The sequence below is a fragment of the Astyanax mexicanus genome, chromosome 4 (genome assembly GCF_023375975.1).
Source record: "Astyanax mexicanus isolate ESR-SI-001 chromosome 4, AstMex3_surface, whole genome shotgun sequence".
NCBI lineage: Eukaryota > Metazoa > Chordata > Actinopteri > Characiformes > Acestrorhamphidae > Astyanax > Astyanax mexicanus.
This window is the reverse complement of record NC_064411.1, coordinates 42,149,336-42,173,528: the sequence shown is the minus strand read 5'-3', so window position 1 is coordinate 42,173,528 and position 24,193 is coordinate 42,149,336. Positions and strand designations below refer to the sequence as shown.

The window sequence follows — 24,193 nt, the reverse complement described above, 5'->3', positions numbered from 1 at the left end:
CAGCAATTTAAAAACAAAAAATACATGACATTGCCATGGTACTACCAGCACACTGTGAGAGATGGGTCTTTAGCAGCATTATCATTAGCTATTAGTATTTTATCCAATCGGGACTGATAAAACAGAAGGTTCGCTTACTAAACTTTGATTCAGATATAACAATGCCTTCCTGCCTAGGAATCCTGTCGGAGAGGGCAGCTTTTCTTATTATTTAAAACAGAGCAACAGAGTGTGCTACAGCCAGAGATCTTATAGAATACCCACTTGAGAATGGGTTGTGGATTGTGAGACAGCAGAGGGCCATCCCAATTGAGTCCAAATTAAGGGAGTTCACATAGAGAATTTGATCACTTTTATACTGAAACAAAATACTTAATTTTACTTTCCAAAACGTATAGAATATGCCAGACATACATTTAGTCACTTTAATTTTTTAGTTTTTTAGCCATTTCGTTTTAGTCACAATTAGTTCTACTACAACAAGAAAACACTAAAACAAGCAGGACAGCTGTATCTCAGAACCAGGATCAGAAACAATTGTAACAACCGGCCTAGACAGTAGATTTACCTTCAGGGTGGAGAGGAGTGGGACTCCTGAGAAAAAAAAGAGAAGAGTGTGAGCACATAACTGCAGACAGACACAAAGAAAAAAAACAGAGAGAGAGAGAGAGAGAGAGAGAATATAGTGTTAATTATGTGGCATACCTTTATTATAGAAGTTTTATTTATTTCTATTTTAGGATATATATTAACTTTTTACTTTTTTATTTAGCTTTTTGAATCATGAAGATTTTTATTAAGATTAAGCTGTCAGTCGATACAAAAAAATCAAAACGACATTTTTATGTGATTTAAGTGTATTTCGCATGTTTCCTTTTTAACACTGAAGCTTTTTTAATGGATATTTAAATATAACTTAAAAAATCAATGTATGATCATCACAGTGGGATTTTATTTGTGATAAATTATGTTTAACTGTGAACCCAGATTATGCAGATTGTGCACAAGTAGGCGAATTATGTATATCTAAAAATCACTAATGCATCTAACAATCATTAACATCTGTTAAAAAAAAGAAGTTTGGCAGAGTGTTGTGGCTAAATGGTCAATTGATTAATGAGTCAAAATAATTACACATTAAGACATGTTAAATTCTATTTATATACTATGTAGACTTGAATGAAAGACATAAACAGGCTATTAGTGTCAATCACACATCCAGGATATCAGAGCTGTGAATGCTAGGTATTACCTCATTTATCACACATTTGAATCACTGAAAATCATTGTCTTTTTTAAAACATCTGAATCACACCTCAAACATTTAAAATCACTTGTTCAGCATTTGATTCAGTTTTCAAAAGACTTTATTCAGTTATATAAAAACAGGTAACCTGATTGTAAAAGTTATAACATTTATTGCAAACACTTAAAAAAAAGATTAAGATTAATCAGTGATTCAAATTACTTACATAAATTCACATTTAGAATTTCTATACCGCTGCATCCCACCAACATGGGATGGGGAGTTTTATTTCCAGTTCTTGAACTCTCACCTGTTGATATCACACCTGCACCTTTACCTGCACAGATGAATATCGTCTCAGGGGTGAATCTTTTTCTAAATGTGATGCTGAAAGCAAACATCTACCACTTATTTGTCTTTAAGTGGCCTGTGAACACATTTCCCTGAGCATTCGGTTCCAAAACAACCCACCAGCATCACTTGTGGTTTTTACCATTAGGTCTGAGAGCAATCATTTCTTCTTTCCAGTAAAAGAAGGGAACAAATGGAGAAGACTCTTCAATTAGGGTTCGAATTACAATCGGCCACCAGAGAGAGAAAGATTGATTGGAGGAGTTTGTGGAGTGTGTGCATTTGGGGTGAGCTGGAGGGATTATAGTTAGGCCTGCCTTTTCGTTATTGTGAAATCCTTTGTATCTGCCTGATAAAAATGTGAGTGTGCATCTGTACAGGAAAATTTATTATTTTTTGTAGTATTAACATTTAAATCATCAAGCGCGCACGGTAATCAAATCCGTATTTGTTTTATGATATGTGAGGAAGCTGCATGTATCACATTGCGGTAATTGGGAAAGACTGCCGGCGAGAAATCTGATCTGCCGTAAATTAGGCGGGCTGCTTTGATTTGGTTCCAGTGTATTTTACAGCATAATGCTCTTATAATCGAGTTTGCCGACTCGTGCATCAGCTCTGTTTATGAGAAGGGAGTATCGACTGCAGCTCTTTGAACAGAAACGAGAGGAAAAGTCAGCGAGGAGGCGGCCTAGCCTAACACACACATGCAGTAGGACCTACAGGGTCTCAGTCCATTTACCATCCGGTCAGTCTTTTATTTAAGACCCTTAATTTTAGTAGTAACAATGCATGAATGGCTGTCCCAATACTTTTGTCCATATCATTGGCATAGTTAAATAATGAGAGTTCAGTTCATGGAAGTGATAAACAGTGAACCTCAAACACTGTTCTTCCTCCTTCAAAGAAAAAATCAGCAGAAGCAAAATTAGAGCTAGAAAACTGTCCAATTCAAATAAGGTAAAACTGTCACAGTCTTGACTCACTATTTAAACCCCCCTTAAAATCTGAATGAACCACACCCACTAGAGAAAGACCTTCTCAAAGCTGCTGAAATGATAAACTGTGACAGTGATCTGAGGAGAATATGGTGTTGTTGATACTGGAGAGCAGCTCATCACCTCCAGACTCGATAGGATAGGAATAAAGGTTTCTACTGGAACTATAGGCCACTTGCTTTTCCTGTGCCAGTGTCAATAGAAGATCCATGCTAGGCTAAAAGCTAATGCTAACCACCAGCAGCTTTTTATCATCTCTTCTTTCCACTGTCTGCACTGTTGAATTTATTCAAATTATTCAAATATTTTTTCTATTGTGCCTTAAATTAATTGCAAGCTTACACCTTTCCTGCTAAGTTTAAAGCTCAAAAAATTCAAATGAGGCACATAAATGATTCTGTGTTATATGTATCACATTTCACATTTTTTGTTAGAATTATAAGGTAATAGGTCTCATAAGCATCTCTTTGTATCTTAATCATGACATAGTATCTTAATGCCTTGGTATCTCATGTTTATGAACTTAGCATATCATAAGCATGACTCTCACTGTGGCTTAATATCTTAATCATTTTTATCTCAATTTTATCTAATTTAGTACCACACTCTTCTGACATATCTAATGACTTATCTAATATTTATGACTTAGCATGTCAACAATAACTCAATATTTCATTAGGACTTGTCACGTCTTAATTTTTCCTAAATATAAATTAGTGTCTCAATTATCTAATATATATCAATTTTGTTTCCTTAAGATTTCATGATTTAATGTCTCATTCTTGTCTTAGTATTTCATAATTAGGACTAGCATCTCATAATCCATCTCATAATATGACATAATAGTCTCTTAGAATTTTATTATTGCCATAATATTTCATAATCATGACTCAATATCCCATAATTTTACATAGTATCTCATAATTGCCCTAATATTACATTATCAATACTTAGTATCTCCTAATCTTCTCTGTCTTTATCTTATTTTTGCCTCCATATTTCTTCTCAATCAAGACTTATCCTATTATCATTTAGTTTATCATAAGCATGACTTATCTCATTATCATGAATAACTATCTCATAATTCATGACTTGCTGTTTGACCATTTTTCCCAAGTGGTGCAAATTGGCTTTAATAATAATCATCTAAATATGCAAATTTGAATAATAATAATAAATTTTATTTATACAGCGCTTTTCAAAATTCTCAAAGACGCTTATACAATTTTAATAGAACAGAAAAGAATAATCTGAACAATTAGAAATCTGAAGAGATCAGATATTTATTTGCTCTTCTCCCTCTCTCTCTCTCTCTCTCTCATTACTCTCTTCCACTGAGAGCGTTCAGCTTCTGTTTCTATTAAGTGATGTTCTTTATTTGGGCTGCAGCTCGTGCATGGTTCTCCGGGGTGCGTCTGAAGGTGCATGTATTATTATTTTTTTTAACACGGTGGCTCTGACGTAGCCCCTCCTCGCGCTCTGCACGGGACGGGACGGGACCGCGCGAGAGGCAGAGGGTGCAGAGCATGCACCGCACTGCTGCACGCCTGTAACCGGTGACTGCTTGCAGCCTCATGCCTGTCTCGTGCAGTGATGCTACAGAGCACGAGAGCATCAGCACGAGCAGCCCCGCAGGCAGACGGTGAGCGGAGCCCCGCTCGGCGCGGGCTCGGACCCGGACTCTGCAGTATGACCGGACGGTAAAAGGGAACGGTACGGGACGCATTTTTATTTTTTTTGTGTTTTTTTTTTTCATTTTTGCCTCCACGAGTTTCGTTGCAGCCCGGAGCGCGCTCATTCTTCGCGCTGTTCGCCATGGGCGCGCGCCTTGCCTTGTTGGCGGCGCTCGCGCTGCGTGCATGCCAGGCGTCGCGCGACTGCGGCGATGTGTCCTGCGGCGAGCACGAGCGCTGCTGCGCGCGCGGCAACGGCAGCACCAGCAACGGCAACGGGAGCAGCGGGGCGGCGGCGCGCGCCTTCCTGGACGGCGCCGGCTGGCTCGCGAGGAAGCTGTCGGGGGTCCTGATCCTGCTGCTGCTCTTCGCCATGGGCTACTTCGTGCAGCGCGTGGTGTGTCCGCGGCCGCGCGGGCGGCGCGAGAGGGTGCGCGCGTCCCGGGACACCCTGTTGACGACATCGTCGCCGCCACCGCTCGAGCCCGGGACCGAGTTCATGTGGCCCGCGCCGCTGCCGCCGCCGCCCCCTCCCCGCCTGCCCGCTTACGACGAGGTGAAGCACCTGCCCACGTACGAGGAGAGCGTGCAGGAGGCGGAGGAGGAAGAGGAGGAGGAGGAAGGGCTCGGCGGCCGCCGCTCACAGGATAACCTGCTGGAGGCGGCGGGAGCGCAGCGGAGGCCCGCGGAGGACAGACGGACAGCCGCGCGACAAACCCGGGGGTCCCGCAACTCAGTGTGACAGACAGAGCTGAGAGGGGGGGACACCAACTAACAAACATACTAAATATATTAACAAATATACAGACAAGCAGAACTGGAAAAAAGGCCTGGGAGAAAAACTCAACACTGGAACATTTACAGTAAATCATTTCCTTTCTTTTAAAATGTAAAGTTTGCCAATTCCAATTATTGATTTATTATTAATCACTTTCAAATGTATAGAACTGATGTTGTGAAAAGCAGCTTTATGAGCTATAGCAGGACATTTAAACACCAAACTTTACACATAGAAACAACCTCCACTGAACATGAGTGACATCTATTTATTTATTTTATGAATACACTCAAACAGTCACTGAAACAAGTTTACATATTTTACTTACTTAAAAAAGACTACCAGTACAAAACTACTGAAACACTACATTTCCAAATATTTGCATTCTTTCAACATATAAAGTAAAAAAAATAGCCTGTAAAATGTAAACTCTTCTTTGCAATAAAGGAATCATCTGAAAAGACATAAATAAGTTCAATTGCAAAACCAGTAAAAATTAACACCTTTTTTGTCTGACAGAATAATCACTGCTTTAAAACAAGTTTTCCAATTTACAGTTGTTGTTACTGTTACTTTTGCAAACGGATAATTTACCATATTTACCATCATTGTGACAACGAATTATTTTCAGTACAAAATTCACCCTTTTTGAGTTCATTGAAACAGCCAAGTTTACAGATTTTACAGTTTTTATTATTTTCTGTGAAAACTAAAACATCCCATAGAAAATAACTGTAAGATAAAAGTTAAAAAGTCATCTGTAAAAAACTGATAAATCATACACATTCCATTTCCAAATGTGTGTGTACAATCTGAAGAATTCCCTGTTTAAAAATGGCTATATATTTTTTTAAACACAAGGCAAAAGATCACTAAAAGTTAAAAGACATCTGAAACTTGTTACAATAAAAAAATATTTACATTAATTCAAATGGTAAAAGCTCGAAGTAAAACCATTGCCAGTACAAAATAACTCGTATTTGTGTTTACTGAAGCAGTAACGTTTACATGTTTTACAGGTCAATATATAAAATACTTTGGTCTGTAAAATAATTTACATTCTTACAAAGTGATTAAGAAAAACAACACTTTACCACTAGGTCTCATATTTGCATTGTTTTAAACAGTGACATTTATGCTATGTATTTACTTAATGGTCAAATTTTCCAATTTAACTGTAACATTTATTTTTTACTAATTTTACAGCTAAAATATATATTTTCTCTCTTAGTAAAACGTCCTGGAACAAAAACTTGGAAAAAGTCATCAGTACAAAGTGGAAAAGGACTTGTACAAATTCACTTGCAATGGAAATCATAACATTTACAGATATTTGCATCCTCAAAGTATTGGAATGTATGACTGTTACCAACAAAAATGTGAACTTTACATTTTTACTGAATTTTATTTTGTAGTTTAAAGGTGTGTATTTTAACTGTTAAAAAAGAGAAAAAACATCAAGCACTAAAACTATCAAAAGAAAAGAGTTTACATACTGCAAATGCATTTGCAGTGAAAATTAGCAGTGATGTAATTTACAATCTTTCTTTAAGATCTGTAAAATTCATTGAAAAGTCCAGCAGCAGCATTGTGTGTCAACAAGCTAAAATTATGTTTTTAGTAGGTTTTATTTTCTACATGAACATGATATAATATTTATAACAGTAACAATCTCCCAGGCATGACATAATATACATGACCCTTGTTGAAATACTGTTCATTTACATGTTTACATTTTATATCCTGAATGATTTTCATTTTGTGTTCAGCTTTCTATGTTTTTGAAAACAGAAAAGAATGTAAAATTTACAGCACTTTGACTGTGAACACAGCTTTATTTTGCAAAGACAACAGGTTGCAGTGGGTTTAGTTTAGGTGAGATAACAGTATGCAAATAGCATTATGTGCTAAACTTTTGTATCACTGTGCAAAAATCTTCTTTTTCTATGCATCCTATCAGCTCATTGAAGCAGATAATAAAATCACTGGAATCAAAACACTTTTGTTCAATGAAGGTGGATGTGCAAGGCATGCACAAATTAATACACATGAATGGACTCCAGGTATTTTGGTGCATCTGGTGAGAAGAGGCAGAACAAGAAAGCATTACTTATTGCGGTTTGTTCGAGGTTACCAGAGGTCTATAATATAATCAGGGGGAAACATGCAGTATAAACCAAAGGACAGTAAGCTCTTATTATTGTCCATTGTTCTGATTGTAGAAGCCAGGGCATTCGAATGTATTTTTGTATAATGTGTAAACATATACAGCTTATTGGAAAAAATAGGAGACAAGATAAAAATGATTTTTTTTTATTTTACCAAATAGAAAACCTCTGGAATGCTTGAATTTTTGCACCAGTAGTGGCTTAAAGTTATTCAAAAGCAGTGTGTAAGACTGATGGAGAAGAACATGCCAGATTAAAAAACAGGGTTATTTCACCAAATATTAATTTCTGAACTCTTAAAAAAACATTATAACTATGAACTTGTCTTCTTTGTATTATTTGAGTTTTGAAAGCTCTGCTATTTTTGCATCCATTTCCCTTTTATAAAGCTAAGAGTCGTCTCTCAAATAAGATGTTTATACACAATCTCATCATATATAATATAATATCAATGTGCGCAAGTGAGATGTTTTAGGGACAGATTTGTTCACATTACACACAGATACAGCTCACTTACATTTTTGAATGTAAACCATCATGATAGCCACATCCGATCTGTATCTTACACTATGTCCTGTATTCCACAATCTCATCTCATCACAAACTTATAATTTATGTTTACACCTCCCCTAAACATACTCAGGCCCACTTTCCCCAAATGCATCTTAAATCAACTATCAATTTACCTGGTAGGAACAGAGAGTCTTCAGTCCCAAGATGTTTTTAGGAAACCCAGCACTGATCCAGCTGAACAAAGTATTCTGAAAGGAATTGATTAGTGTCCTCAACCAATGGGAGGGTGAATAGAACACCACTGAAATAATAATCATCTGTTCAGATCGCTCTTTGGTAGCCCTGCTACCAAGGTGCGGATCTAAAAGATTGTCAAGTTTAACAAAAAAGTACACTGGAATCTAAAGTACATTGCATTGAACTATGGGATATGCATGTGGGGTCTCCAGATGTTGCCGGTCACGATTATTACCAACCACTGCACTGTCCACTGTGGGTGGTAATGTCTTCTATAACATATTGCCAGAACACGTGACACTGTCAGTACTGAGTAGGATTGAGTAATACTATATAACCACTCAACATCAGAAATGGAAGGTCTGTCACCCACTATTTGACCTGAGCACACACTTACACTCACAGTGACTAATCTTCAACCTCACTCACAAGATAACACCTCACAATTTATACAGGTGACAGTTCAGGATTAATGCACATACTGCTATCCTACAACACTTGGCATGTTAGCGCACATGTATCTACAGTCAACAGCAAACCTGTGGGGGCTTGACCGGGATAAATGACTGTTCTAGAATCAGTGTTTGATAAGGTATAAAAAATACCATATTTTTCGCACTATAAGGTGCACCGGATTATAAGGCACACTGTCAATAAACATCTATTTTCTGATCTATTTTCATACACAAGATGCACCGGATTATAAGGGGTGTCGCCATGTTTTCCTTCTAATTCAGCAGGTCTCACTGCTGGGGGGGTGAGACCTGTAAAGCTAAGCTAAGTTAAGTAAACAAAACTTTAATTCCTAAAAAAAAACATTTTCAGATGAGTCAGACAAGGCAAACAAGCGCTGGATATTAATCTACACAGTTTTCTCTCTTGAAAACTGTTAATATGGGCAAATAAAATGCTTCCGTTTATGTAGAGTAAGCTTATATTGCCAGTTTGCCACTATAGCTGGAGCTTTAGCATTAGCAGCTAACCACTAATACCACCTAACTGCTGCCCGACATTGCTACACCGATGTACTCTGAGTGTTCTGGTAAACTAGGGCAATATTAGCTAGCGGTTCGTCAAACATAGCTTGTTTTAACACGGTTAATGCGCAGACTACCGCCCGAAAATACTCACCTCTGAACGGCCGAATGGCTAGCGCTTAGCTGGAAATGCTAATACTGCTGGAGAACTAAACTGAAACTCCTGTATAACGCTGTACTTTAAGAGAGTGGCTTTACTGCTTCTTACAGGCTGACTGGTAAAATTCATACGTAAGCACAGACGATATTTGGGAAAATTTAAGTATTTTAAGTGTGCCTTAAAGTGCGCAAAATACGGTAGTAGTTAAAAGCTGGAAGGATGGATAAGCTACTTAAAATAGCACTACTTGTTTTTAACAAATAAGTAAAAGCAAGGGCAGCTCAAGTGCAATCAGAGTTGTCTACATAATGGACTTCACTACACACTGTTAAAATAAAAGCTCCTTTAATGGTTATTGGCTTGGATATAGAGCACTAGGGAAAACCTTCAATTGATAGAGAACCTTGACATTATATAACTCTGAAAAGGTTCACACTCACCAATCTTTAAACCATCATATGCACATGCTTCTTCAGCTGTTTACAAGCTGTTCTTATCAAGAATCAATCCAGAGAACCCGTTGTTTTGGGAACATGTTGGATAAATAATGCATGTCTTGTCTTGTTACTGGCTGCAAACACTTATGTCCATGTCCATGTCTAAATATTTGTGGACTCTCATTCTAATGAATGCTTTCAGCTTTTTAAAGTTGCAACCATTGCTGACTCAGCTGGTCTGGTCCTTGTTGGGAAGTATTGCCAATAGAACAGAACTCTCTGGTGAGCATTGAGCTGTGGAGCAAAGAAACAGTGTTCTCTGGAATGATGGTGGTACTCAATCCAATACTTTTGGGATGAGTAGGGGAGTTTGGGATAATGACTTTGCTTGGATGGAGATTATCCAACATCCTGACCTCACGCTCTTGTCGCTTGATGCAATCAAATCCTCGCAGCATCTAGTAGAAAGTCATCATATCTGTAAAAACAGATACTCAAACAAAAGCAGGATAAACTCTTTTTAACTAATCGCCTTAATTTCAAAGAAAATAATAAACTAATGAACAGGTGTCCCAATACATTTGTTCATACAGTGTCGCACTAATAAGCCCATTGTGTTGCCAAGTTTCCACTGAATCCACCATGTCAACTAGCCAGCAATGCACAATGAAACATAAACAGATTGCTCAGCTCTACACTTCTCAGGTTTCAAGTTCTGTGGATGTTCCAGAGTTTGTCGTTGTCTTTGCAAATAAGTGATGTGATCCATATCAAACTTCCCTCGTAAATGCAGAATTTGTGCCAACACAGCAGATATTTAATATGCCCTTCGCTGGCCAAACAGAACAAAAAAAATGAGCATGGATCAATGGGCATTACGGCCCATTAGAGGTACTGTTTTTTTGCCAGGTCACTAGACTTGCATTTCTGTAGGACCAATCTTGCTGTTGGGTAGTTTTCACTTAAACTGACTGTGATATGCACATCTTGCACACAAAAAAAAATAATCCAACTCAACTCAACTAGTAGTAGTACTTTAAAAAAGGTGCATTGTAGTGTGGGGTCTCCTTCTAAACCACTAGAAGAATCTGATCTTGGCAGGTTTACATTCAGTCAGTAGAGTATTTAGAGTGAACCCCAGCAAAATGTGGTCAAGAAAATGGTTTTAGAAGATGCAAGAGAATCGTATCCACCCTATTGTCCATGCTTACAAGTGGGGAGGGGGGGCATTTTTGTTTACTTTGTGTTAGAACTTCTGATGCAACAACAGATCCATTGATGCAGATTACAACCACAGCAATAATAATTATAGAAAATTATTAGTTTAATAAACTTATTCACTTCAGCATCCACTTACCCCTGCAGATAAATTGCTTTTTACACCGTTATTAAGGCTCAATGTAGCTCCACACCCCATTGGTAGAATCCGGAGAGCCCTGACATTTAAAACGTACTTTTAACTTTAAAAGTCACAAGATACTTAATAAAAAACACTGTTTACATCCTATTGTGTAGCCTAATCTCTGGGTGTCAGCATCACAGTACTGATCTTGACTTTACTTTAAGATGGTGGTGCTGGGCAAAAAGCACAAAATTACTGGATCTCGGAAAACTGCGGGAGAACGGAGGAGGGCTATTCAAACAAAGGTTAGTACTCTTTATCATGTTTTACTGCACCAAAAGTCCATTTTTCACCGGAGTTCTCCTGTAAGTACTAGTTTTAGAATAAATATATTTGGCTTTGCACAGATTACAACTGATTTCAATTTAAAAGAAAAAATCTTAAGAACTGCTGCTTTAAGTGGTCCATTGGGGACTGATCATTTACAGAGAGGATTCTGCAAAAACTGGGACATTCCAAACTGGTCTGATTTTAAAATTACTTTTCATCATTTGTACATTAAAGTGGGTTTTACTTTTTATGTTTTTGTGGTTGTAAAAATTCTTAGGGGAAAAAAGATTCTACTATCCGTAGGGACATGATTTCCAAGACAGGGATTTGGCCTAGTCCTGGACAACAGTCTTTCTTTTAATAGAAAATCTTAAGGTTTATTTTTTGTTTCCAGAGAGTTAGTTCAGGGTATTACTGTGAAGTTCAATGCCAGCCTTAATCTTGACCTGTAAAATGTACAACATTAAAAAGAGTTTACTTCGCCCTTGTTGAAGTAACAGTAGTGAATAGTCTCTACTGTTTAGGGAAGGCTTTCTACTAGCTTTTTTAAGGAGATGTTGTATTATTCATGGCAATGCTCGGACTTGCCTGTTAGCTGCTTAATATCTAACAATCATATCGGATGTCACAGGGCATGCTGGCTGTGGGTCTGGAGAACAGGGCAGAGCTTTAATTCAATTGAAATGATGACCCTGAAGGAAGCCATTAGTTGTAGACCTCAGGGGTTGTCAACAAACTTGTCAATGGACAGCGGCATAAACAAGACAGACAAAAAGAATTATTTGAGCAATGCATAAAATAAACCATTTTTACAAAAAAGAATAACAGCATCAACCTGTAGTAACAATAATGGCTTCAAAGGTTAAACAATTTTGAAGTTCAACTTGTAAGACGTGTATGATTCGAGCTGTGGATGTGACATGAGCAAAGCAATGCCTTTTCACTGTACCTGATGAGACTATATAAGGTAATCAAGTTCCATTTTGGTAGCACCCTTTGCAAGAGAGAAAAGCAATTCGAGCAGTTCGGAGACTTCAGGAGGCATTGCATTGTACAGCTCTGTGAAGCAGAATGATCTTATCAACATATTGCATGCCAAATTAGTGAATAACTGTTGAGGGCATGCACTAGCAGCATTAAGAATCTGGGAGACCTGCACAAACCACAGAGAGGAACAACCGATGGATGGATGATTCAGCGAGTCATCCTGTTTGTGCCAGCACTATTGGCAGACGGTTGTATGGCACAGGACTAAATGCATGCTGACCATTATGACGGCTGCCAAAAACTGCAATGTTCTCATTGAGTGACTTACTAAATGAAGTACTAATCGAAGCCTCTATGGTCAGCACAAAGAAAAACTCTGCAGGAACTATAAGAATATTTAAGATACATGGGATGGATTATGCTGAGATGTCTGACATGTTGTGCCAGAGTTACACACTACTTCTGCATGTGTAGCTTAATAAATATCATCAAGAGTTGTCCATATCAGTCTAAATTTGTTTTAATTTATTGTTCCTGGTAACCTTTATCTTCCTTGATAATAGCATTGCAATTCAACACTTTCTTTTGGGTGCAACTGTTTTTTAGAGATTTTTTTTGTACATTAATTCAACACTGGCCAGTGTTTAACCTCACTCACAAGATATCCTCACAACTCACAAATTATATTAGTATTGGGTTGTTAGACAATGGTTATGAATCGGACAATCTGACCTGGAAACATCACGGTTATTTCTTACAGATTATTTAGAGGGTATTAAAAAAAGAAAGAAAAAAGATATAAAAAGAGACAAAGAGAGATGGAGAGCGAATTAGACACAGAAAATAAAACTAGGAGAGCAAGAGGGAAGAAGGAGGTAAAAAAGTACCACAGCTGGCAAGCTGAAAGAGGTTTTCTGATAAGACGATGAAGATGGCAGCAGCACAATGATGGGGAGGAGAGGTGAAAAAGAAATAACACTGGGGCTCAGAGAATTGGAGAAAAAAATAGAAAGGTTGTGAGATGAAGAGACAAGAGAGGGGAGGAACCTTGAACCATGCTGAGAAGAATTGGGTGTAACGGCAGGTGGATGGGCTGGCCTGCCTCCAGGGGGCGTAACTATGCATCCATCTTATTTTAAACACTGCTTCTGGTCATCCACCCTCTCCATCAATGTGAACAGGGGCCTTTATTTAACAAGAGACATTTATTCAACAGCTTCTGCATGTCCAACTTCTTATGCTTAAAAATAAATACAGTTTTGATTTAATTTAAACATATTACTAAAGAAAAGTAGATTATAAAGAGTTGTGTTTAATGAGTTCACGATTGTCAGAAAGATAAATCACTGTCAGGCAGGTATTATTTGGGTGGTGCAGTGTTGTGTGGAGTGGGCTGGAGGTGTCCTCATATACTTTTTTCTTTTAATTTTTTATTTCAAATTTTTCCCATTTTCTCCCCAATTTACACGGCCAATTACCCAACTCATTAGGACTCCCCCTATCACTAGTAATGCCCGAACACACAAGGAGGGCGATGACTAGCCCATGCCTCCTCGCTTCTTTTCAAGCTGCTGCTGATGAAGCACTGCCGAGCAGCCAGCGCGCTCGGATCTGATACATCAGCTCACAGACGCCCTGTGCTGCAGACATCACCATAGGAGTGATGTGGGGAGAGAGCGCCATCTACCCACCAATGGCAAAGCTGCATGAGCGGGGGTTCGAACCTGCGACCTCCTGCTTATAGCGGCAGCGCTTTGGACCGCTGGACCACTCGGCACCCAATATGTTCTCATATACTTTTGGGGTGCTGGGGATAAAGTGGGGTTTGTTGGTGATCATCCAAAATCCTGACCTCCTTAACGTGACCTTGTCACTGAATGCAATCAAATCCTCACACCAATGCTTCTGAAACATAAAAATGTAGCAGGGAATTTTTTAAGACCTCTGATTTTAAAAGAAACAAACAATATTGTTTTTCCACAATAACAATATTTTTGTCCACATTAGTGTAACCTTTAATACAAGTCGATGTGAAAAAGATTTTATGCCAAGTCATTTTGGAGTGTTTATATTGTTTTTTACAATCTATTCATTATGAAATCGAGAAACATTATAAAGACCAGCTGTCAAATTTACACTCAAAATAAAAATAAGCAACAAGTATATGACACATATTCTCTAGGTCAGATACAAAAAGTATTTATTTTATTTTATATATGTATATAAATATGTATACATAAGTACTTTGGAATATTCCTTGGGCTGGAGTGGCTGCAGGTTTTCATTCTAAACAACAAGCAGCACACCTGATATAATATAACCTAATAATAAAAACCTGCAGCCACACTGGCTCTTCGTGGAAAGCTTTGACAGCCCTGCTTTAATATTTACAGTGTAGTTTGTGTAAGCCTGGTCCAGTTCAGTTCACAACAGCACACAAATCCAGCTTCAGGATTCTAGCTACAGATCAGTTGCTGAAGTCCGGTGAATGACCCTGGGAAGTGTGTGTGTGCTCAGCGGCGAGAGGCCACGCTGCTCCTGACGGACGAGTTTGCTGCTCGCTCCCTCTCTTTGGCAAGCTCCATCTCAATCTTGGCCTGGATCTTCTCCCAGTCCACCTCCACCTACACACACACACGTAGACACACACACACACAGAAACGAGCACTGTCATGCTTGAACACACACTGGGCAACAACAGTAGGACTGGAATGGTTACTTTCAAAGCGTATCTGTTCTGCACTACTGATTAATGATGACATCAGTAACATGATCTGGAAGATCGCACCAGTTCCATCATGTATTCTTATTACTGCATTATTCATTTTTTTTAAATAAACTTTTCTATATAAAAGTGATTTACTGGAGCATGAAATAAGGTGCTGGCTGTACGTTCAGTGTTCTGTTCCTTCTCTTCTTAACAGAAGTTGGTTGCTTCAAAACTCCCCCCAAATCCCTAATGTATTCATTAAAAACCCAAGTGTAAGACTGAGATGTGGAGCAGAGGAACTGTATTCTGTGGATTGATGGAGATAAATGCAATGAATGACTGTGGTGGGATGGTGATCTTTCGATATTCAAGATCCTGACCTCTCTAACGCTTATGTTACAGAATGCAATCAAATCCTTACAGCAATGCTTATAAAAACACTAGTAGAAAGCCTTCATAGACAGTAGAGATACTCCAACAAAAGCAGCATAAACACTTGATTTCATAAGAAACAATGAATGAATATCCCAATACTTCTGCTGTCTATAATCTATATCAGCCTAACACTGACATACTGAAAGAGATGGATTAGAAGTAAATTGTAAATTGACTTGTATAAGCTGTGAGGTGCTATCTTGCACCTCAGTGGGGCTAAACAGCAAGGCAAGGAGAATTATCTGCTGACAACTTTTATGGAGATGCGGATTTCATTTTCCAGCAGGACTTGGCACACTACCCATACTACCAAAAGTACCTATTGGTCTTATATAATATTCTGATTTTCTGAGATATTGACTTTTGGGTTTGTATTGACTTTAAACTATAATCATCAACAATAAAAGAAATAAACGCTTAAAATTGATCATTCTGTGTGTAATACATCTATATAATATATGAGAAAGTAACTTTTTAATGATATTCATATTTTTTGTAGAAGCGCCTGTACACATGCTGAGTGAGAGCGAGTGAGAGAGAGATACACACAGCAAGAGCGAGCGAGAGAGAGAAAATGAGAGAAAAGAGACTAATGAGAGGTCTGTTGTGAAACTAGTCACTACTGCTTTAAAATTCTTCCCAGGGATGTTATACATTATTAACCCCTTGAACTTTAGATTTATAATTCATTATGCTGATAATGCAGCTTTGATAGTGAACAACTGAAATGTGGGCTTACATACAGGGTCTAACAGGTCAATGCAATTATGTCTCTCAGGCTTGAGTGTTATGTAATTTCATATTTTGTCCATTAACGATGTGCTTAGTGCAGAAACACACATTGCAATAATGATCCAAATAGAATTAATCATGCAGCCGGAATATGTGATGCATTTTTGTGAGACTACAGTATGAGTGGTATCAGAAAAAAAATAAAATAAAAAGGAAAAAGAGAGAAATGTAAAATGCAAAATTACCCCTTCTGAGTACTGCAGGAATCTTTTGTTGGTCTCTTTTTTGCTGAAGACTTGCAGGAACTTCTGTCTGTGAGCAAGGACGGTGTCCACATGGGTTTTGTGCTTCACTGCCAGTTCCAGTGCTCTGAGGAGACAGCAGTGTGAGCCAGGAATAGGTGCTTCTACACACACACACACACAGAGAGAGAGTGTGTCTGACCTGTCCCAGTTGTAGAGGTTAATGTGGATCTGAATGGCCTGGTATACGAGGCCTGCCTGTAGTAGCGTCGCCTCAGCTTCCTGCACATGTCCACTGAAGAGAAGCGTATGGGCCAAAGAGGATTCTTTAGAGGGCAAATCCTTTATAAAATTGATATATTGGACCTTATCCACCTACAGAGACACAAAAACAAATGCAAGCATGTAATTTGAAGGCAATTGTTAGATTTTTGTACACCATTTGGACAGTATCCACCTTAACTTAAATTTCAGAGAGACACATTTGTTTACTTTGTTAGAACTTCCAGTTTGGGAGTGGATTCACTGACACAGATTACAACCACAATGATAATAAACATACAGGATGAGTATTACTCAGTTACTGGGCATGACATTCCTTATTTAGAGCATTTATTTAGCAGAAAATGAGAAATGGCTGAAATAACAAAAAAATGCAGAGCTTTCAGACTTCAAATAATGCAAAGAAAACAAGTTAATTTTTTATAAAGTTTTAAAAGTTCAGAAATCATTATTTAGTGAGATAACCCTGGTTTTTAATCATAATTTTTATACATCTTGGCATGTTTCTCCTCCACCAGTCTTACATACTGCTTTTGGATAACTTCCACATCTTCCTCTTGATTATATTCCAGAGGTTTTCAATTTGGTAAAAAAAAAAAAAACTCAGCAATTTTAAGTGGTCTCTTTTTTTTCCCAGTGCTGTATATTAATAAAAAAATGTTGAGCAGGCAAAACATTAAATGTAAAAAACAATGTAATAAAGTTTATTTATTTATTTGAATTTTCATAACTATTACAACTCTTTTGATACAGGGTTATAAGAAAACCCCTCAAAAGTTAAGTGAACTCTACAAGACTGCTACAAGTTAAAAGCTCACCTCTTGAATGGCTGCGTAGGCTACCTCTGCTGTGGTGAGCTCCCTGTTAGCCATGGCCATGCCAGCCAGGCATGCCCACAGGGTCTGGTCCTGTAAAACAATGCAAAAAAAAAAATGTTTTCTGCTTTTTCCAAAGAAGGCTTTCTTTGACATTTTAAAGCATTGCTGTGAGGATTTGATTGCATACTTGGCAGTGGAAAAGAAATCAAAACAAGGGTTCAAGACTTCGCAGGTTCAATTTGGCATACTATGGCGTACTACATCACTCAGTGGAAAGGTGGCACTAGTGTATCTCCCTCTGAGGGTCACAGAATGCAGGCGGTCTTTCATATTATTAGTTCCTCCATCACTAAGGGCACTGGGGGCAGGGGGTGAGGCCAAGCCCCCCGTGGAAAGTTTGCATCATGTCTCTTACTTGGTTTACATTCCACTCAGTGCAACAATAACAACGAAAGCATGTTTGGGGTCCAAAAAGGTATAGAAAAGCCTTAAAAAGCCTTAGCCGTAGTGGATGAGCATCCTCTCTGTAAATAAACTATACGTGCACTGCAGGGCTGATGGGCTTTATATTTAAGCTGTGTATGTTAGTGGTTGGGATCTTTGCAAAAGATGAGGCCAGTGTTTGTGGATTAGACTGAGGGGTGGGCCATAACAGGGGTGCAAAGTGGTCCACGATGGCGCCGTGGCGAGTTGTTTGCTGTTAAAGCGGGACGTCCCGCCATGAGGTTGTAATAAGGACAGGAGGGTCATTAGTCTGGCGTCTTCGGGGGGACAGGGGTCTCATTAGGCCCAGGTTCTGTCCCCAAACGAGCCTTGTTAGCACAGCACTGCGGGGTAGACGGATGAGTCAACAGGAGAGGAGACCAGACATGAGAAAAGAAGAGCGGGAACAGGACATCTGGCCTTGAGACAGCTTGCTATCTGAACAACATATTTTACTTCACGAAAAAAATCGGACAAAAAAAACATGAATAGTTAATGATTAGATCATCTGCTCTTCACACAGGCAGAAAGCTGATTGGCTAATTTCGTTGAAGGGCGGGACATGATTAGCCTAACGAGAAATCCCATTCATAAAGCGGTCAGTGGTGATCTCCTTCTAATATCGTCTTGGTTTCTAATTCACTGGTAGGCTTGGTAGAAATGTTAAATAAGGCTTTAACGGCATGACCCTCAGAATCTTAGTCTGTTGAGTCATTCAGAGCTCCCAAGTTAGGCAATGTTAAATAGGTATGGTAAATGCAGGATCCTTCAGTAGGACAGTGTACACTGTACCCATCAAAAGCATTTTGTGAGGAACATGAAGAAAACAGCTAATTAACATAAACCAACAAAACCACTACGAATGCTATGCAGTCAGCATTTGTATAAGTCAAGACTTTGGGCTTTGAGGTTTAGGCAAGTATAGGCTGGCAGTCATACAATGGCAGTCCAAAAATTACTCAAATGGTGTTTACTGATGCTTATAAAACATAAAATGGAAAGACAGAGGTCTGAATCACACTGCTTTGTCATTTTTTCTTCATATACTGTAGTTATGGTCACGCAAAAAAGTATCTTAAAATATTTTTAACTCTCAAAAGAAGTCTACTTAAAAAATAAATTATTTAAGTCCAATTTTGCAGCATTTCTACTGCTCCATTCATCCTGAAAATCGGACATAATATAAAGAACAACTGCCACATTCAAATTAAAAAATAAATAATTAAAGCGCAAAATATTGTTCTAAAGAATTTTGTTCCCAAACATTATACAACTCTCTTCCAGTGCATCAATGTCACAAAATAAAACAAATGTAAAAAATTCAATATCTGACAATACCCTGTAACACTGTAAGCAATATAATATATATAATACCCTTAATTTCCCCCACATTGTCACAGTATAAAAACAACTTATCATATGCATAAAATGTGAGTTAAAGAAAAGTTGACACTTTATCCAATCAGAACAGTGGGATCTGAAAGCTGAAAGTACCACACTGCTATCTAATGTTTGGAATTTAAGCAAAACCTAAAATGCACTAAAAAAAACACTATCTGACACCAATCTTTAAATCTAAACTATTCATTAAAAATGCATGTGTTCGAGAATCAATACAGTATTGCAAAACATAATATCATTATACTAGGATATATTGATATTTTCTCACGTCTTTTTCACCAACTGTTCCTACAAAGAAATTTCATCTTAAGCTTAATGTGTTTCTTTAGGTTATATTCCACTATATACATTTCTGACATTTCAAGCTGGATTTGTTAAGGAATCAGATCAAATTCATATCCAAAGCAGCACTGTTATTTAGTATTGACCCAATAGTGATACTAGATAGGTACAGTGTTTCCCAGGGTGCTCTCCTCCCTCTCAGTAGTCTCCATGATGATGAATGATTAATTTCCTTTTTCTCAAATATGCCTCATTCTCTTGCTCTCACTCTGTCATTTTCTCTTTCTAGCTTTTTTTTGCTGTTCTATATAAATTTAAACGAAGGTCAGACAATAAAGCTATAATGAAAATGAAATTACAAGGGTGACCTGTAGTAAATCAGTCTTAAATTGTTTGTTTTAGATTTGTTGGATTAAGTAGCCCATGTCTTTAATATAAACTCATTGTCAAATAGTCAAAAATATGCACCCAGATAAAATCAACCTACAGAAATAAAACTTTGTGGGTAGTCATACCAGACTGTCATGGATTGATGTAGAACAACAGTGGATCACCAACAAATCTGTGTGGACACCATTAGGAACCTCTACAACTCTGTGGTAAGACATCTAGCGTGTTGCGGTACACATTACACACTACTTCTGTAGGTGTAGATCAATAAATATCACAATAGGTGCACATGTCACCTACTTTTTAATAATATATTGTACCTGTAAACTTTATCAATTATTGCAACTATTTTTTTTTAATGATGAGAGCACTTTCATAGAGATTACAAGTACTGTACTGTATATGTGTTTCTAATGCTGATGTTGTGTCATGATTCTTGTATTTTATTTATACTGTGGTAGTTGTTATTGCTTTTTATTGCTGGTGTTGTTTGTGCTATTTTAATGGGCTCTCTGTAAGAGTCTCAGTTGGATTGAGAGGCCATGCCATTGGTCTGACAGTAGAGCTGAGGGAGTATAGGAAGTGGTGCCAGCGGCTTTTAAATTTGTTTCCAATTAGCTAGTGTGACACCATTTACCGTATTCACTATTCACCCGACCTCCGCCTGGCTTCGGCTTAATGCACAGAAAAGAGAGCGGTGATGCCTTCCAGCTTTATGATGCTTTAACCACAATTAACCCCAGAGAGACCCCCAGGTCAAGTCCTGCGTGACTGTTAGGGGTGTAGGGCTCTTTTCGGATTTCGGGGAGTGTTTAGGCGGTGGTGGTGGTTTACATGAAGGCAGTGATCAGTAAACAGGGGGGTCTCTGCTCTGTATTTCTGGTAAATCCTGCAGTGTCGTGGCTTTTCCCGGACAGGGAGTGAGCGCGAGTGGAGGAGGGCGGACCTGTCCGTGAGGAAACTGGTTAAAAGTTAGCCCGGAGTCAAAACAGTGGTCAGGGGTGAGCGAGTTTTACTGCGCTGAGGCCGGCAGCAGCTGGGACCGCTGCGACATGTGCCACAGGGTGGTGATTTAATGCTGACTAATGGCTCCAGTAGTGGAGATCCTCGCAGATTGGATTAGAGTGTGCTAAAAGCTGCTCCAGGCCCAGATATAGTGGCGAGGAGTGGCGAGAGACTGTTTTCCTTAGTGACTGTGGTGTTTTGCTTTTTGTGGTGTGGATATCTCTGGATGCTGGGTGAGGAGAGCGAACGAGAGTGTGGTTATGACAGAGCTGTGAAGCTGTAGATGGTGCGTGCCAGAGCATGACAAATATGAAAATGTTGTCACTGAAGCTCATTATGAGAAGCTCAAAGGGCTTAAATCATTAATTTTGTTGTAAGAAGGCTGTTACATGTGTTATTAAGAAAAAAATCTAAATGTCTAAATGTCTATGTAAGAGTCTGAGTTCTACTTTTATACATTGGATGCCACTGTCCTTGTAAACAGATCAAATCCTAAAATCCCCCAAATTGTAGTAAAAACTGTATGAGTTTCATTTCTAATTCTAATGCCGAAATGATTGTGATCATTTTCAGTAACCATTTGGTTTAGCATATCTAGTGGAGCCCCACAGGGTGCTATTGTGGAGCCTGTAAGCCTTTCTGATGTTAAATCATGACTACAGTAATGTATTATTTATGAACATGTTGAAGTGTGGATTTAAGTATAGGGTCAAAGGGCATTTAACACTACCCATAGATGGATACAAATATTGGGAAACCTGCTTATTGGTTGTTTATTTAAAATCAAGAGTTTAGCCTGCTTTTGTTGGAGTAGCTAAGTGATTTTCTAAGCATTGCTGTGAGGATGTGGTTGGACTAACTGATGAGATCATTAGTGAATTCAGGATGTTGGATCACCACTACCCCACAGCATCCTTAACTCATTCCAAACATATTGGATGGAGCACTATCATCCCAGTGAACACAGTTCTGCTGCCCTATAGCTCCAAGCTGAGGAGTTTTACAGCCCTCTATCCCACATCTGGTCAAAAACTTAATGTATAGTCTTATTCTATTGGTAATACATCTCTACAAGGACTAGAAGACAAGCTGTATCTAGCTGAGTACATTTGGGGGCTACTTAAAGTGGCTACATGCATTCATTAGAGGAACGCCACAAATAATAGGACATATAATATAGTGTAGATTAGTTTTGTTAGATTGTAATGACAATAATACTAATAGTTTTAGTAAAAGAACCATAATGGTGCTATTGCTATTGTGGCATGCAATTCACAGCTCTGTTGAAGAGAAGCTAAAGCAGAAAACTGCTCATATACAGTATAATGAGAAATTAATACAGTCGTCAGTGACATCCATCAGCATTTTCAAGCCAAATGATGTTGAAAAAAAGTAATTCAAACCACAGGCCTTCTGCATCTAAATGAAGACGGTTACAGTTAGTCAGAGAGTCAGATCAGTGGTTTTGATTTGAAAGCTGAAAGGACATTTTTCTCTTTTCTCGAACACGATCACTGATTCCGTGCTACTTGCTATGCAATCATTAGCTCATGCTAGGAAACTCCCTACTGTGTCTCTTCCATTAGCATGATGAGCAGGGAGCAGACTGGGTATAGCTGAGGCTAAATGTGACCACTTTCGAGCAACTGGGACAGGAAAGGCAATCTCTCTTCTAGTGATGCTCTATGATGTACTCTTGGGGCTAGTTGGGCTTGCCTATACAAGCTTTACTTTGTCTGTAATGTGGATCTTGTGCCCCACAAACCTATTCGTAAATACAGCTCTGGAAAAAAGTAAGAGAGCACTTAAAAATGATCAGTTTCTCTGATTTCACTATGTATAGATTATATATGTTTGAGTAAAATGAACAGTGTTTTAATTATATAAACTACTGGCAATATTTCTCCCAAATTCTAAATACAAATATTGTCATTTAAAGCATTTATTTGCAGAAAATATGTTCATATTCATTTACAAACATCAATGCTAATGTTTTAACTCAGTATGAGTTTAGAAACCAATATTTGGTGGAATGTGTCTTGGCATGCTCTCCACCAGTCTTACACACTGCTTTTGGGTGCCCCTCTTTGCACTTCACCTTTGTTTGATGGCTTGTGACCATCTGTCTTCCTCTTGATTCCATTAAACAGGTAAACATTTTTATGTACGTTGTCAGTAGTTTATACTGCCGTTGTCAGTAGTGTATAGAATAAAACAATGTTCATTGTACTCAAACATATTTCCATAAATAGTAAAACAAAAAAAAGATCACTTTGTAGTGGTCTCTTAATTTTTTCCAGAGCTGTATATATCTACCCCTTGACGAGAACCACTGGAACCAGATCATCAATTAATGTATTTACATTAGCTGGCAGTGATTTTAATATCCTGTTTAATCAGTGTATAAACCTGCTATATGTAACAGAAAGATAGACGGCTAGACAAAGCAGTCAGTAACACACACTACACCATTCCCACACATATGCTCTGGTTCACACACATTCTTACCCACTCAAACTCACAGTGAGTCACTTTCCTGTGTGTGCATTTGTACATATGTATACGAGTGTGAGAATCCCAGAGTTATGGTCTAAATTACGTGGGACTTTCCCAGGCTCAGGAAAAACGTGGCCATGTGGCTCTCAGTGCTTCTGTCCAGCGTCTGGCTTGTCTTCCTTTACAGCACACAATGTGCAAACAATTTAGCCCCACTAATGACACAATTAATTCTAAAGCATTAGCCCTGGGCCATGATAAAACACATGCCCCCTGGTTTCTTATGTATCACAGTGTTTTGTTATGGCACATAACTTCATAATGTCTCCAAAAGAGACCATTGTCCATTCCCTCCAAGCTCATGAGATAATGAACAGGACAAATTCATGACGGAATAGAGCTTAATATTTTCCTGCTACATCCCACTGTACATTTGCCCAGATATTGTACAGATATTGCAGCCTGGTCACTAGATTCTGCACACGCATAGGTTGCCAAAGCTGACGTACAGGCTGCTCATATACTTGCTTGATCTGTGATAAATTTGGAAAATATATTCACAGAAAACCCTTGCTGTGTGTGGATGAGCATTATCCTACTTAGACTTCCCAAGTCTCACGGAAGTCCAGGGAGTCTACCGCATATCAATAACGGCTCCCTGATGCCCGCTAGTCAGACTTTTTTCTCCCAATCGTGTGGGCAAAAGAGAAGGTAAGGTAG

At 38.4% G+C, this 24,193-nt stretch overlaps 2 protein-coding genes across 2 annotated transcripts in view; one reads left to right on the top strand and one right to left on the bottom strand.

The window, feature by feature from the left end:
* The first annotated feature begins 4,011 nt into the window (after window positions 1–4,011).
* On the top strand, window positions 4,012–6,755 carry LOC111194500 (uncharacterized membrane protein C3orf80 homolog). Its single transcript, XM_049479024.1, has one exon. It carries the CDS (start codon window positions 4,411–4,413, stop codon window positions 5,008–5,010), a length of 600 nt encoding a protein of 199 aa, XP_049334981.1. The 5' UTR covers window positions 4,012–4,410; the 3' UTR covers window positions 5,011–6,755.
* A 7,625-nt stretch (window positions 6,756–14,380) lies between these two features.
* Window positions 14,381–24,193, bottom strand: part of ift80 (intraflagellar transport 80 homolog (Chlamydomonas)) — a 95,818-nt gene continuing 86,005 nt past the window's right edge. The window contains exons 18-21 of the mRNA XM_049478665.1: window positions 17,417–17,506; window positions 16,519–16,691; window positions 16,320–16,443; window positions 14,381–14,821 (exon numbers count right to left, since the gene is read on the bottom strand). Coding sequence (XP_049334622.1) covers window positions 14,711–14,821; window positions 16,320–16,443; window positions 16,519–16,691; window positions 17,417–17,506 — 498 coding nt within the window. The 3' untranslated portion in view covers window positions 14,381–14,710. The remainder of the gene's footprint in view (window positions 14,822–16,319; window positions 16,444–16,518; window positions 16,692–17,416; window positions 17,507–24,193) is intronic.